The 16,516-nt window shown below is 34.5% G+C and overlaps 2 protein-coding genes across 6 annotated transcripts; both read left to right on the top strand.

Moving 5' to 3' along the window:
- The first annotated feature begins 506 nt into the window (after window positions 1-506).
- LOC129873760 (primase homolog protein) lies at window positions 507-10,108 on the top strand. Of its 5 annotated transcripts, none has more exons than XM_055948934.1 (15): window positions 589-713; window positions 848-1,093; window positions 1,248-1,371; window positions 1,972-2,027; window positions 2,109-2,160; window positions 2,252-2,359; window positions 3,236-3,316; window positions 4,104-4,184; window positions 4,745-4,810; window positions 4,886-5,002; window positions 5,112-5,159; window positions 5,259-5,344; window positions 7,367-7,427; window positions 9,506-9,609; window positions 9,746-10,108. In XM_055948934.1, the coding sequence occupies exons 3-14, from the start codon at window positions 1,360-1,362 to the stop codon at window positions 9,584-9,586; spliced, it is 849 nt and encodes a 282-aa protein (XP_055804909.1). In that variant the 5' UTR covers window positions 589-713; window positions 848-1,093; window positions 1,248-1,359; the 3' UTR covers window positions 9,587-9,609; window positions 9,746-10,108. The 5 variants fall into 5 exon arrangements, 4 of the variants coding, with proteins under 4 accessions (XP_055804905.1, XP_055804909.1, XP_055804906.1 ...); XM_055948931.1 differs by having other exon boundaries at window positions 1,244-1,371; XR_008762773.1 differs by lacking the exon at window positions 848-1,093 and having other exon boundaries at window positions 507-713; window positions 1,244-1,371; window positions 5,108-5,159.
- A 2,692-nt stretch (window positions 10,109-12,800) lies between these two features.
- Window positions 12,801-15,479, top strand: LOC129874906 (patellin-4). Its single transcript, XM_055950289.1, has 5 exons — window positions 12,801-12,879; window positions 13,500-14,505; window positions 14,599-14,723; window positions 14,802-14,946; window positions 15,038-15,479. Exons 2-5 carry the CDS (start codon window positions 13,561-13,563, stop codon window positions 15,281-15,283), a joined length of 1,461 nt encoding a protein of 486 aa, XP_055806264.1. The 5' UTR covers window positions 12,801-12,879; window positions 13,500-13,560; the 3' UTR covers window positions 15,284-15,479.
- Window positions 15,480-16,516: the final 1,037 nt, after the last annotated feature.

Raw genomic sequence — 16,516 nt, 5'->3', positions numbered from 1 at the left:
CTATTATCATTTATTACTTTCCTTACTTTCTGTACTTTGATTACTCTATCTTTCCTTTTCATATCACTTTGAACTCTATATTCTTATCTGACTTCTTTCTTATTGATTTTACTGAGCCGAAGGTCTTTCGAAAACAGCCGTCCTATCTTGGTAGGAGTCAGGTCTGCGTACACTCTACCCTGCCCAGACCCCACATTGTGGGATTTCACTGGGTCGTCGTTGTTATTGTTAATTATTCACGAAAAAATTTCATAACGATTTAGTTTGATTGCATCGTTATTTTATATTTTTTTTTCTCATTTTGTTTTAGCTTATTATTTAATATTCTTTTATTCTACCTTTTTATATAGTAGCCCTACCTGTATTATACTTTTTTGTTAATTTATTTTTTAAATTATCATATGTAAAATTATGTATTAATAAAAAAGGATGCAATCTATTCAAATATTATATTTGAAATCTCTTAAAATAATACAAAAAAGGAAAAATTAGAGTGAGTGGTTTGGGATAACTTAAAAGAGGCGAGAATGGCGTAGGAGGCTTTTGAGATTTCTCTAAAACTCTTGAAATGCTTATTGGCTCGCGCTTCTTCTTGGCGCCAACTCTCTTTAGAGCTCCTCCTGTTACCCTCTACACTTCCATCTCAAGATTTTCGCTAAACAATCAGGACTCGTTCATTTCTATTACTCCTACTAGGCTCTTCATACCTGCAGGTTCGCTTCAATATTCCTTCTTTTTTATTGACCTAATTTATATATTGTAGACGTAGAATTCTGAAGAGGAAAATGCTAAACTATGAATAAAATTGTATCAACACTACGTGATTCTTTCTATTTGTCATGAATAGAGTTATCTGGTATCTGTTGTTGCTGCTGAGAAGTGTCAGGTATCCATGAATTAGTGGAGGTGCGTGAAAGCAGGCCAAACACCACGGTCATCAAAAAAAAATTGATAATAAAGTTGGGCATTGGCGGAGCAAAGAACAAAAGCCAAAGCATAAGCATTTTTCATGAAGATGTTTTTCAATTTTTTTTAAAACTAGAGTGTGATTCCATATTTTGAGCTCTTTACACTTGCAACTGTAAATAACTTTGTAAGTGTACTTTTTTCAGCTTCTGGATCCTCGATAAATTTCCTTTAACAATAAAAAAAAAGTAGATCCTGTGGTATTCAAAGTCCTAATCAAATGCTTGAATATCTATTCTGTTACTTAGGTTCTTTTTTCATTTTTTACTTTTCCTAGCTAGTTTGAGGAGAGATGAAACTAAGGAGGTGGATGATTATGCTGAACTGAAGGAGAAATTGGAAAATTTGGGTATATGCTGCAATTCTGTTAACCCTGAAGAATACACAAGATTAATGTGTCCCAAGGTATGTGACATTTTAGTTGGTGTTTCTTTTGGTTTACTTAAGTTTTTTTTAGTGAGTGTCAAGTGGTAGGTATCTGTTAACCATATGTAGCGATATCAACTAGTTGGAATTTGTGCCTGCAAGCACACACTAGTAAAGAAAATACTGAGAGTTGGGTAATTGTTCTCTTTTCATGGTCATGCATTTGTACTGCTAATTTGGTGAGGAAATGCAAGATGACAATAAGAAACAATGAAGTGAAATGCAGATTTCAAGGTTGATATAGCTATGTGTAAACTTTTGGCTCTTTGTAACAGATACTGGGAAAAACGAATATATAGGCTTCAATGATATCATAATTCGTTAAACTGTTTGTTTGTTCATATATAACAAGGAGTAGATGCGTAAACACATTTAAGATGTGCTTCTTTGTTTTCCAATCATACAAAGGAACCTTAATTTTCTGCTAATTAGCTCGTCTCTTGTGACAAAAAAATAAGTTGAGGTTTGTGATGGAGACTTGGATGTGTTTATTTTGTTTTGTAAAGCTAGATATGAGTCTCATTCATTCTCTTTTACCTCTCTCTATATCTTTTTATTTATTTGTCTTTTCTGAAACAGTGCAAAGGTGGTCGGTCAATGGAAAGGAGTTTATCATTTCATATGTCATCGAAAAGGTATGATAGTTCTCATGTTCAATGGTGATCTTCTTTTACAAGCAGCTAGAGTTCTTCAAACTTGATTTTGTGGTCATCAAGGAATTCTGCATTATGGAGGTGTTTCAATATTGAATGTGGATGGGCAGGCCAGGTAGTTTAATTTATGGTTTTGAGATTTGTTTACATTAATTTCTGAGAACTAGAAGTTAAATCACCTCATTGGATATTAATTATGAACACAGATCCCACACAACAGTACGACATCTGATGGGGTCCATCAACTTGGCAGAATGAATTATCCTCGGATACTTACAGAGGAAAGCTTGAAGTTAGAACCATTAGGTGATATGGTAAGGAAAATTTCTTTTGCCATGCATATTCTAAATCTGATGGCTAGCATTGTATAGTCTAATATTTAGCACTGGGCAACAGATTTTCAACAATGCATTCTCTAATCTCTAAGCTTGATTCAGAGGGTGTTTGGAGTGGCTTACTTTAAGTGCTTTTGGCTTTTAAGCTCTTCTTTTTAAATTTTTTTTGTGGTATTTGAGAAAGATAAAAAGTGTTTTTACACTTACTTTTAGGCCAAAAAATTACAATAATAAGCTAAAAGTTGGGTATTCTTAACTTATGACTTTTAGATTTTAGCTTATAAGCTATTTTTAAAAAGCCAATCCAAACACCTTCTTAGAGCAAGATGCCTTTTTCTTTTATTTTTATGAAGTAAGTAAATTTTATTAACAAAAGTACCGCCTTCTAAAAGGTACTAAGCTCCTACATACGCTATGAGGAATCAATTATATCGTTGTTTTGCATTTTGCATATTACACCACAAAGTTATGTTTTTCAAATATCTAAGTTGATACAATGGAGAGCATCGGTCTTCCCCTCAAAGTTTGGGTTCTTTCCTTCCATACTGTCCAGGTTATGCACATTCACGCAGTGCTTCATATAATCTGGAGTTGTCTCAGAATTCTTGGTTCTCTCAAGCAGTTGACTGGGAATTTATAGTTCTTATGTTATGATTTGATAAATTCATCATTATGGGTATAATTACATTTAGGCCTAATTAGAAGTTAGAACAATCAAATCTATAGTGATTTTAACAAAGAGAAACTGATTTCTTAGCTATAAAATAATACAAGACGTTCTTTTTTGTTTATTACCTATGACTTTTGGGTGTATTACAGCTGGCTGCATATTTTTGACTTTTGGGTGTATTACAGCTGGCTGCATATTTTTCTACGAGGATGATATCAAAGGATACTCTGAAGAGAAATCATGTCATGCAAATGGCTGGTGATCAGGTCAGACAATGTTATTGCATTATGGTTTGGTAGAGCTTTTGATTGTTAATTAGAAGTAAAATTAAGTCGGTGCATCCAAATGATCTGGGCACTCCTGATATCAATGGACAATGTATTTCGTTATTATTTGGTAGAGCTGTGATTATTAGTAATTTTTTTTGATCAGGTAAGATAACTTGATTATTAATAAGAAGTAAACTTAATTGTGTTCGTCCAAATGCTTTTGATTACTAATAAGAAGTAAAATTAGTTCTGTGCATCCAAACGTTCTTGGCATTCATGATATCAATGCATATTTTAGATTCTTTAAGTTGCTTAACAAGTGTAGTAGGACAAAACTCAGTTATTACTTATGTGTTATGGAACTTCTGAAAAACTGCTCTGAAGTCATTAGCTTTACAACTTTGAGAATCTTCAATCTTCTAGCACACACTCCCTTCCAACTAAGAGTTCGAGGTAAACACATGTATTTGTAGGATAAGATTGACATGAGAACAACAAGGCAATGGATTGATCAAGCTTTGACTTAAAATATAAGAGAGAGAATTATTTCTAAATCCCAGAGCTGTTTATAATGGCTAAAATCCGTGTCAAAGAACAAATGGACAAAAGAACTATGACAAGGTTCATAAGTCTCACTAACTTGGAAAGCAAGTAAGAATCAAAAACATGAAGATCATGGTAGATAATCTGATCATTAACTTCATTTTGAAACTGGAAAGTAATATTTTATGGCTGCATCATGGGTAGAGATATGAATTATGTGCTAACATTTGGGTGATTGCAGATCATCATTGCCTTCACTTATAGGAGGAATGGTATGCTCATTGGCTGCAAGTATCGGACACTTGAGAAAAGGTTTTGGCAGGTAAATTTGTTCATTAAGTTATAACCCAAACTGCCTGCATGGAATAATGGGGAAGTACGTGAAAACACATGTGCCATTATTGCTTAACTATACGCAATGCATGCTTCCATTTCTTAATCTAAACTCAGTCTTGCAAAATTTTCTCGACGAGCAAATTCTTTAGCTTCAGATTCCTTTTAATAAAAAAGATATTGTGTCCTTGGGTGGAAATTAACAGTCTAGTATCTTGCAACAAGAAGGGGATTGTTTGCCATGCTAATATGTATGACACTTCGCAATTATTTTGCAGTAATGTTCATCACAATTTCAAAATTTGGTCCCTTCTTTTTGGGTTTGGGACTCTTTTGAATAACTTTAGCTTATCCCCTGGACAAACGTTTCTGAACAGTTTTTTTGTGATGTCAATTTGAGAGCTTTTTCAAGCTTCCAGTCAGTGTCTGCTGTTTTCACTACCATTGATTTATCTGAAGGAAAATTTGACATAGTATGAACAGAGAAGCTGGTATTTTTCCTTATTTTCCTTTTGCCTTTATTAATCAACTTCTACTTTCAATTGGCAGGAGAAGGGTGCAGATAAGGTACTTTATGGACTGGATGATGTCAGAGAAGCAGATGAGATCATCATTGTAAGTTCCAAAACTTTTTCTCAGATATGTATTTCTGGCTACTGACTAGATGTGATACTCTATTGTTGACCAAAGGTAGAAGGTGAAATAGATAAGCTTTCAGTGGAAGAAGCTGGATTTCCTAACTGTGTCAGTGTTCCTAATGGTGCACCACAAGGCATCACATCCAAAGAACTGCTACCACTGGAAGAGGTGTGTTTTTGACATAATGTTACCACTGTGGTTTACCAGTTATTTTAAAATTATTTGAGATCTAGGATTATATTTCCACCTTAATATTTCTTCTTGCACCTGAAGACAGGATACCAGATTTTCATACCTGTGGAACTGCAAAGAGTGCTTGGAGAAGGTTGGCAGTCTTGGTGCTTGCATTAAACTGAGAACACTAAACAAAAGATATTTTCCTAACTCATTCTTTTTCTATTTTTAAAATTTTTATTCTGCTCAGGTGTCTCGGATTGTGCTGGCAACTGATGGTGATTTACCAGGCCAAGCATTGGCTGAAGAGCTTGCCCGCCGTCTGGGGAAAGAAAGGTTTGTTCCTTCTCACTCATATGTTTATTTTGTGTTCCTTTATTCTATGTCCCAAAATGTTGTCTACTTAAGTGAATGATTTCTCCATGCATTTTTTTTTAAGTTGCTGAACATTGTACAATCCAAGAAGTGGAAACTGCAATAATCCTTACAATTTCACATCTATTGCAAATAAGTTTCCATATACTTTGGACTAACTTATCTCCATTTCTCCAATGCCTAGAAGCATTTTTCACTGTCATACTTAGAGAAAGACTAACAAATTCTAATGGAGTTATAAGATGGTTGTAGTTTTGCTATTCTTGTTTGAACTTATCTTCTAATTAGAGTTCAAAATTCAACAAAGCTTTGCCCTCCCCCTGGTTGAAGTTCTTTTAGTGGTTTGCAATTGCATGCATCTTCCTGTCAATGCAGCTAAATTATGCAACGTGTGGCTGTTTAGTAATAACCATTGTCATCAATAAAGTTCATGGATTACAAATTGTAGATGAGAACTAAATAAAAAGAAAGCACTTGCTTGATGTTGCCGCTAAGTTGCTCTTCAACAACAAACAACAACAACATACCCAGTGGAATCCCACAAGTGGGGTCTGGGGAGGGTAGGATGTACGCAGACCTTACCACTACCTCATGGAGATAGAGAGGCTGTTTCCGAAAGACCCTCGGCTCAAAAGTCACAGTCCCAAGTAAAAGATAAAAACAATATATATAGCATAAAGGCACAAAAAAAATGAATAACAAGAACAATAACGATAGCAAAGTAATGTGATAATGTGATAATCAAAGAAAATAACAAGAACAATAACGATAGCAATGCAAATCTTACAGGACAAGAACAATAACGATAGCAAAGTAATGTGATAATCAAAGGCAATAGCGATATCAAACTATAAAGGCCACGCCTAGACCTACGACCACCCTAAATCGGCACACGGTCAGACACCATTCTATCCCTACTAGCCTTCTACCCTAATCCGCGATCTGCACTCCTTTCTATCCAAGGTCATGTCCTCGGTGATATGGAGTAGCGCCATATCTTTTCTAATCAACTCTCTCTAATACTTTTTCGGTCTACTCCTACCCCTCCGCATATCCCTCAAATCCAACCGCTCGCACCTCTTAATTGGGGCGTTGACACCCCTCTTCTGTACATGCTCAAACCATCTCAGTCTCGCTTCTCTTATCTTGTCTGCCACAGATGCCACTCTCACCTTCTCCCGAATAACCTCATTCCTGATCTTATCACTCCTAGTGTGTCTACACATCCATCTCACTATCTCAGCATCCTCATCTCCACCACATGCATCTTTTGGTCATGAGATTTCTTTACTGGTCAGCACTCCGCTCCATATAATAACGCTGGTCTAACCATCGTTCTGTAGAACTTATCTTTAAGTTTAGGTGGTACTTTCTTATCACACAGGACTCCAGAGTCAAGCCTCCATTTCATCCACGCTGCCCCAATGCGGTGCGTGACATTATCATAGTCAAATGACAAAACATAAGTCCATGAAAAATCTGGGTTCTTTTGACTTTTCATAACCCCAAACTTTTATCTTTTGTGTATTCTCTTAATCTTGGCTCGAAGAGAGTTCCCAGAGATATAGAGAGAGTTATATATTGATGTAGCAAGTGGAATACTGAACAAGAAAGGGTATGGCACCTTTCGGGAGGTGGAGTCAAATGTGCTTAGGATGAGAATGCTATTAATGTACATCCAAATGAATATACTGGATTGTTGTACCTTTTGATCGCTAGTTAAGTGTATTTTGTGTTTTTGACAATTGTGAGAAGACATGCCATTTTTTTTCTTTCTGTGCATGAGAATCACAGCCTTTCAGCGTGCTCGGACCTAATATAATTTTCTGTCTATACATTGGTATTTATCTTAGTTGGCTGCAATACACAGATGCTTCTACTTTTAACTCTCATTTGTTCAATCCTTAATGCAGCCCAAAGCCTAATTACTTCACCAATAAGTCGGAAAGTATTTACAAATAGTTGACTTTGCTTGATTTGCAGGTGTTGGCAAGTATGTTGGCCTAAAAAGGATGAGTCAAGCAGTTATAAAGATGCGAATGAGGTGAAGCTCTTTTTATTTTCTTTTTCCTTTTAGGTTGTTGACTTCATATTTCTTTCTTTCTGTATTATAATGATGCATTTCTTCCGTGCAAATTTTCTTTATTTATTTTCTTCTTTGTTTATAGAGGCGCTGCAGTAAATTTCAACTAGGGTCAAGAAGAATAATCCCCCCACTAAGACAACTATATGAAAGATTTGAACGTTTATCTTATTATTATGATCTGTGGGTCGCGAGAACTAGATTGTTAGAGATAACGGATTGTGACTCATTTAATGTCAATCTGGCCCACATGTTTTTCCATGAGTAAATAATTTATTAGAATATCATCCTGGGAGCCAACCAGTATACATCAATAGTATATCAATCTGCTTCTGAATGCTTAAGGTTAGAGAACCTATATACCTGAGCTATCACCTAAAGAATTAAATGTCTGATCATGCCCTGAGTTGATGACCAAGCATGTTATTATCCCATTCAATTCTGAGCTTTAGCTTTATGAGAAACCTTTCCTTGGTCACAAGTGCAGATATGGTAATGGTGGAGGATAAACTGGCCAATGTTTGACCTGGATGGTGATTGGTTATAATTAGTTGTTGTTTGCACATTCTGGTCTTATGGGGGGCCAATTGGGTTATGTTGGTTGTTGTGTATCTTCAGGGCTTATACAGGTCCAATTAGGTTATTGTTTGATCATATAATTGTGTATTCCTATATTGAATTAATAGTTGGTCATATGTGTGGTTTAGACTTTTCTCTATATTGGTAGTTCCTGATTTCGTTGAGTTGGATTGGCCTCTTGGCTGTTTTGAAGTGTAGCAGTGGCTACCCATCGTTATATTTTTGGTTATTTTACTCCCAAAATGGACACTTGTAGTGATTAGGTTATTGAGCCAGCGTCTCTAGGTACGTTCCCTCATCTTGGTTACTTGTTCCATTATATTTTATCCTTGCCTCTATTTACTTTCATTGTGCGATATCTCTTCTTTAGCTGCTCGTACTGTACATTCCTTATTATTTATACATGCTTTGTCTTTGGATTCCAGTCGACCTATGCCTACTAAGTACCATTTGTTTGATACTCATACTACACTTCTGCACCTTACTGATTATAGTATGAGTTCCCACCATTGACGAGTGCATCGTGCATAGTAGCTTTTGGGTTCGAAGACCAGGTTAAGCTTCTGGTGTACAGAGCTATCCCTCTCCCTATGTTTTCTGCGGGATTAGTCTTTACTTGTATTCATAGACTAGCTTGTTGATTTGCATTTACTGTACTTCTATTTTGATATAGTAGTTCGAATATCAATTGATACCAGGTCTTGGAGATGTTTGTATATTTATATTGTTGTTTACCTCTTTCCTTAATTCCTCGCTGTATCCTCCCCCTTTTATTTCATTAATTGAACTGCAATTTTCAATTCCCATCACCAGTGGGCTAGTTATCTGGTTAGCCTTTTTTTGGTGTTAATCAAGAACTTATCTGGTCAGCCTTTTGAGTATTTGAGCATCAGAGTTAACTTTGACAACTAAAAGGAATTGATATGTTGGAGGCACTGATCATGAACTAAGAACATGCTTGCAGATCTTACTTATCTGGTAGATATATCAATGTGCAGATAGAGGTTAATTTTTTTTCTAAAAAGAAGTTAAAAAAGAAATAAGCAGCAGGAAATGCAGTTATCCCCTTAAAACTATGTGGTCCTTTATTGTTCACTTTGTGGATGGCCTGCATTTGTCCAAGTCCAGTGTTTAGTTTAAGGGATTTCATGTGCACCTTGGATATTCAAGCAATGCTTCACTTATTCAATCTGGTGCACATCAGGTAATTATGGCACTGTAATTAGAATGTTGGAGAAGTTCCCTGAAGTTTATCATTGTATTTTTTACTATAATTTTTATGGGGTTTTCTTCTTTGCCTGAATTAGTTTGTAAGTTCAGATATTGTTAAGGAACATGCTGTCACATTTCTGTTATGATGTTGGCAATCCACTGAAATCAAGACCTGTGCTATTCATTTGCTCATGCATCTGCTTCTATTGGGCAAACTTAAATTTAAAGCCTTCAGTAAATTGTTGTAGGTACTTGTAAATCTCGGAGCAGAAGCTCTGAAAGAAGCGATTGAATGTGCCGTGCCATATGAAATGCAGAATTTGAACTAACCCACAAAGTTCTCAGTTTTAAGGTATGTGTTACAGATTCCCAAGTTCGACAATGTGAAGTCTTTCCATTCTTTTTGCTGCCCGTTGTTTCTTTACTTCTTTCTCCCTTTCATAAAAAAAGTTCAAGATAACATCCAACTAAAGTTTTTTAATCCACAGATATCTTTTAAACAGTACTTGACCCTCTCCTCGATATTTTATGCGTCTACTGCATCTGTAAGAAACATTACTCAAGATGAGGACTCAAAGCAATGTTTGACAACACGTAGATTTCCCTTTTCAAAAATTTCGTGTTCTCCTTTAGATCTTGGAGTTGGATTTCTCAAAGAAGCGTGCTTAAATAGGTGACAGGTTGGTAGATGAAATGTTTTCATTCTCTACTTGGAATGAAGGTTCTTGTGACATTGTTATAAAGATGCTTGGAAGAATAGAATGGAATCGGCTTGGCCACAGGTTAAGGAGATTTAGTTTCTTATAATTTATATTATATTTTCATTTATTATTTGTTTTAAATAATATTAATGTATGTCTCTAACTCCCAAGAAATAATACCTAGAGGTGTAACCTATAATGATCTCTCATGTCTATTTACAAATTAAATAGAAGAAAATGACCCTTTTCAGATCTACTGTGCATAAAAATGAAGATAAGTTGAATGCTTGAAAGGTCACTTAATTTATAGTAATTGCCTATCAAAGCCACTTATCTTTATTTTGTCTTCCAAAAGACATTTAATTTTGCCTAATTAGCCTCTATGATCATTTTTGCCATAAATACAATTTGCGATATCTATTTAATAACATGACAACTAAAGTTTTAGGAAAAACTATTTAAAAAAATAAAATCAGTATTTGGATTTATTTAGGATTCAACCCACCCTAAATCCGACCCAATTTACCGTCATTTTTCAGCAGTGCCCTTTTCATTACCCTTGTTGGTGTTCATCTGGTTCCATATTTCCCTTCTGTTACTTCTTTCCTTACCTTACCAGGTTCAGTGTTTAGGGTGAGTTGGGTCCTAAATAAATTCAAATATTGATTTTTAATATCTAGTGATATTTTTTCAAAAAAAATTATTTTAACAAAAGTACTACTCAAAATAAACAGATCCTAAAAGTGTTGTCAAACGGATAAGTTATCACTTTTGAGAAAAAATAAGACCATTAACTGTCATAATACTGGAATAAGTAGCATAGTTTCCTAGTTGCCTCAATTATGTCAAAAGGACATTTATTTTATCATGGTATAATAAAATTTGATTGAAAACTAGAGATTAATTTAAATAAAGTTCGGATAAAGTTCAAACTTTGTCAGAGTATTAAAACAAGTTCATTTTAAAGGCCAACCAGAAGATTTAAATTATTTTAAATAGGGTGAGAAAGAGACAGAAGTGAGATTTTAAAAAATAAATAAAAAACAAGTCTTTGACTATGGGTCTGTTTGTTTAAAGGATGTGCCGTCGAGCACCACGTGAATATAAATTGTTCATCAACGTCAATTCAAGGAAAAAGACAACAAAAGGGGGAGATATGTTTCCAGACAAATTGCCAAACCGATGATAAATCGAATTGAAAAAGTATTGTTATTAAATTATTAGGTTAATAATTATTTAAAAAAAATTATTGAGTTATCAATTTGGTATTAATTTTTTAATATTAGATTATTGGGCGATAACACATTAAAACTATAATAATTTACTATTTTAATATTTATTCATACACAAATATCAAACAAAAAATAGTAGTATAAATTTATAATCACTATATCATATTATCACTGCCCTACACAATTCACACTACTTCACAGTTCACACTGTATTTATCCTTTAGGCATTGTCGCTTTAGGTTTACAATGTCAAAACTCAAAACCTAAAGAACTAAGAACGGCGATGGTTACGGTTTGCAAGTTGCAACGACGACGGCAAGGGTTAGACACGATGGCTAGGATTGTGAATTGTGAGTTTGATTTCTCTCATTTTTTACTTCTCTTCTTCTCCCTTTTCTGATTTCTCCTCTTTTCCGCACCCACTTTTTCAAAAAATCCGACTTTACCAATAAATTTGAATTCGCTGGTAAACAATAAGGAGACTGTTTCATCCTAATTGGGGTTAAATCTAATGAACATTTGAATATTTTTTTAAGGAACTCTTTTTCCTTTTTTTAGTAAAGTTCAAGATTTTCGAAAATTGTTGAGAAGTCATATTTTTATTTTGAAAGCATTTTTTTATTGGTTAAATCAAAAAATGAACCGTTAAAGATCAAAAATTGATAACCGAAAATCGATAACAAATATCTTATTAGTTTGATTATTGATTTAGTGTATTTAAAAATCAAAAATTGATAAATCAAACCGAACTGATCGATACATATTTCTATTGCCAACTCAATGACGAAAGTGTTTTACGTTGAATAACAACATGCCAGTGTATAGTTTCAAAAGTATGGTTGGAGGAGGATATAGTACGCAGATTTTGACTCTACCTTACAGGTACATGATTTTTTTTAATAAACCTCCATTTTAAAGAAAATAGTCCAAAGTAGTTCCAAAAAGAGTTGCAAAAGTATAAACTAAGAAACAATAGATAATATAAAAACAACCAATAGCAAACAACATCAAAACAATAGAATAATCGCAGTAGAATCAACAACAGGTAGAAACATAAGTCAAGAAACTACAAGAGCAATACTATGACTATCAATATGAATGGACAACAAGACAACACATTACTACCTACTAATCTTCTATCCTAATTTATGTCCTTTCAACTCAGTTTTCAATTGTATTTAAATACATTTTACAAAAAATATAATCAAACACAGTTTTTTTTTCCAACTCCATAAATTCCAAAATAAAGTAAAAAAATTACTCCCTCCACTTCATCTTACTTGGACTCTTTATTAAAATATTTATTAATAAAAACTTATATTAAAAATTGTGTCAAATTAACATGAGCCAAATAATATGAAACCAAGTGGATTTGGAGGGAATCAAAGTGGACGAATAACATGTTGTGTGTTGTGGGATCTGAAAAGGGAAATGATTTAAAAAGACAAGTAAAGTTTGCTGGAATCCAGCGTTGGAAACGAATCCCCCAACGGCTCTAACATGCCATGAACCCCTGCGGTGCACAAAATAAATAATTAAATTTGACCGTTTTGGGCCCCACAAACACCCTTTAGACATTTTCGAAAAATATATAACCGTTACAAAAACCCCTCTTTCATTTCACATCCCAAACATTCTATCACATTGTGACAATTGACAGAGCAAAGCAAGCTCATTCAAGTCCAAAAGGTGAATTTCTAATAATTCTTCTTTTATTTTTCTTAATTTTTTAAATTTTGTTGTTGAATTAAAGTCCATCTCATTGTTGTTGAATTTTTTGATATTATTTTTGAATGGTTTTATCCAAGTTTTAATTTTGTGCTTCTAAAATGGAATTCATAAGAGGTTCTATGTTTTTGGGGTCTTTAGAACAATTTGTGCTAGGACATTTTTCTTTTATACTGTAGAGGTTTAAGTTGACGAGATCAATTGAAAACAATCTCGCCTTCTTTTCAAGCTAGGGGTAATTAATGTTTGTAGAGGTTTTAGTTGACGAGGGTTTATCGAAAATATTTTTTTACTTTCTCAAACCTCCAGACCACAGATCCATCTTGTGGGGTTACGTTGTTGTTAGTAGTGGTTTTAGTTGGGAATTGACGAGATTCAACTAAAAATCCCATTATTCTAACATCATGAACAGAAAATGTTGATTTTTTAGGGTCTTTAAGAGGAGTATTTTTCACATTTTTGGACTATGCCTTGATCTCAAATTAGTTTCACTATATTGTAAATAAAAAAAAAATCATTTTTTTGTGGCTATTTAGGGCATTGAGTTGGGGACTCAAATTTTGTTTTACTTAATTTTTCAGCTGTTTAGGGAGTTGATTTCCAGATCCATTACTAGTGTAGTAGTGTTATTTATCAATCAACATGACTGTTGAGGTGCAAGCTGAGGCAACTCAAGTGGCTGAAGTAGTTGTTCCACAAGAGGAATTAGTGGCTGCTAAGAAGGTTGTAGAGGAGGTTGAGGTGAATGAGAAAGTAAAAGGAGATGAAGAAGAGGAGGTCAAGCCAAATACAATTGAGAAGAGCTCTTCTTATAGAGAAGAGAGCAACTTCCTCTCTGATCTCAAAGAGAATGAGAAGAAGGCATTGAATGAGCTGAAATCTAAAGTTGAGGAGGCCATTCTTGGAAACACTCTCTTCAAACAAGAAGAGATCAAGAAGTCTCCAGAGAAATCAGGTGAAGAGGAAGAGGGAAAGAATGAGGAAAATTCCAATACGAATGGTGGGGATATAGAGGGGAAAGAAGAGGAGAAGGAGAAGGAAGAGGATGATTTGGATGTTGTTGAAGTGGACAAAGAGATCTCAATTTGGGGTGTACCCCTTTTGCCTAGCAAAGGGGATGAGAAAACCAATGTGGTTCTCTTGAAATTCTTGAGAGCGAGGGATTACAAAGTGAGTGAATCTTTCGAAATGCTGAAGAAAACACTCCAATGGAGGAAGGATTTTAAGATCCAATCAATCTTGGAGGAAGAGTTGGGCTCAGATCTTGCTCCAGCCGCTTACATGAGTGGAATTGATAACCAAGGACACCCTATTTGTTACAACATTTTTGGAGTTTTGGATGATGAAGAGCTGTATAACAAGACGTTTGGGACGGAGGAGAAACGGAACCAGTTCTTGAGGTGGAGAGTCCAGTTAATGGAGAAGGGCATTCAACAGCTTGATTTCAATGCTGGAGGTGTTAGTTCACTGCTTCAGATAAATGATCTGAAGAACTCCCCTGGACCATCCAAGAAAGAAGTCAGGGTTGCTACAAAACAAGCTGTTGATCTTCTTCAGGATAACTATCCTGAATTTGTTGCCAAAAATGTGAGTACTAAAGTATTAACATAGCTATGAAGTATTATAAATCTTATTTGTGTTCGACTGAGATCTGACTAATTTCACTTGTTTGTTTTTCAGATATTCATCAATGTTCCATTTTGGTATTACGCCGTCCATTCTCTGCTCTCGCCTTTCCTAACGCAACGAACCAAAAGCAAATTCGTATTTGCTCGCCCTGCTAAGGTCACTGAGACCTTGCTCAAGTATGTATCGAACATAAATTCAATTAATTCAGCATTTTTGGTCCTGAACTTCAAGTTTTAACTGTTTGGCTTGAATAGGTACATTCCAATCCATGAAATCCCCATTCAATATGGTGGACTGAAGAGGGACAATGACTTTGAGTTTTCAGTCTCTGACTGTGAAGCTTCAGAAACTCTCCTTAAAGCTGGATCAACTGAAACCATTGAAATACCAGCAGTAGATGTAAGTAGCCTTGGATATATTGAGAGATTTTAATCTTGCCCTTTCTATTGTTACGCGGTGATTTTGAATATTTGTGTTGAAATTATGTCAGGTGGAAAGTACATTTATCTGGGATGTTACCATTGTGGGCGGGGAAGTGAGCTATAAGGAGGAATTTGTGCCAGAGGATGAGACTTCTTACACCATTATCATTCAGAAGGACAAGAAGGTGAGCTCAACAATTCGCAACACATTCAAGAACACTGAAGCAGGAAAGGTTGTGCTGACAATCAGGAACTCTTCTAGCAAGAAGAAGAAGGCGTTTTACCGACACAAGATCAAGAAATCAGCAATTTGAGATGAACAAATTTCTATTCTGAGTGAAGATGACGGAGTTCTTTCTCTGTTTTTTTTTTAAAAAAAATATGTATAACGTAGTAATCTTTTTGTGGTTCATATAATTAATTATTTTTGGTCCTACATTCATATTGTATATGTTGATTTATTCTTTTTCTTCTTATAAGGATAAATGTGATCTCTGGATTTTTTTACAATCTTTTTTGTGGTGTTGAGTTGGATGGTGTCTCTCTTTTTCATCCAAACATTTTTTTTAGGTTGGTGGTGTTGGAATAGTTGCTACCTCTCACCTTTCATTAGTAAGCTTAGTCAGATGAGATAAAATTACCTAGTATTTTTTTTTCCTTAAGCTAAAACTAGAACACGAGAGACCTCATGATTCTTTCTACATTATTGATCATTAGGCCACTCTTGGACGTCCATCATTTGCTTACCGAATTCGAGCAATTCTCTCATGGATTTTTTGCTTCTAACAAATTTTTATGTGACCTTCCAACTTAGGCACTTACTATTTTTATATTATCAATAATCATTTATGTTAAACTTTTTTTTTTAAAACTTCTCGTAGAGACAAAATGTGATATTTATCAAATCATACATGAAACATGTTTATATCCATATTTTTAATTATATTTTGACACATTAACTTTCAAGAATTGGCAAGCATTCATGATGCTTATCACAAGTCACAATTTATTCAAAGAGTTGACTATAACCATTTATACGTGCTCCATAAGTTTTTATTAGAAGTTCATTGTCATACCTTGATATTTGACATATTTACATAACCCATCTCATCACTTTGAAAAGTTGAGCACACCACTTTATCTTTCCTTCTTTTGATGGATGATTTATAAACGTATCAAATTATTAGGTGACACGATAACCGCGTTCCCAATATCCTTTTATATTACTTTGATGACAAAAATTACTTTCAAGTTTTGGAGGACCATTTTATGAATCCATAATTTTCTTCCGTTTAATTACCACAATGACGACTATTGACATTTTATCATGCCCTATTCATACATTCAACCACTTGTCATTTTTTGAACATATTGTGCACTAATGCTACATTCACATTAGAGAATGAAGCAAATCAATTGGGCAAATTTCATAAGTTTTAATCAAAATTATATTATTTTGTCATAGTCATCATTACATCATTAGTAGAGTGCATTGGGACTTTATCCCAACATCTTATCAATACACTAACACATTATTGGCCATTTTT

Source organism: Solanum dulcamara, chromosome 11 (genome assembly GCF_947179165.1).
Source record: "Solanum dulcamara chromosome 11, daSolDulc1.2, whole genome shotgun sequence".
Classification (NCBI taxonomy): domain Eukaryota; kingdom Viridiplantae; phylum Streptophyta; class Magnoliopsida; order Solanales; family Solanaceae; genus Solanum; species Solanum dulcamara.
This window is presented reverse-complemented; position numbering and strand designations above follow the sequence as displayed.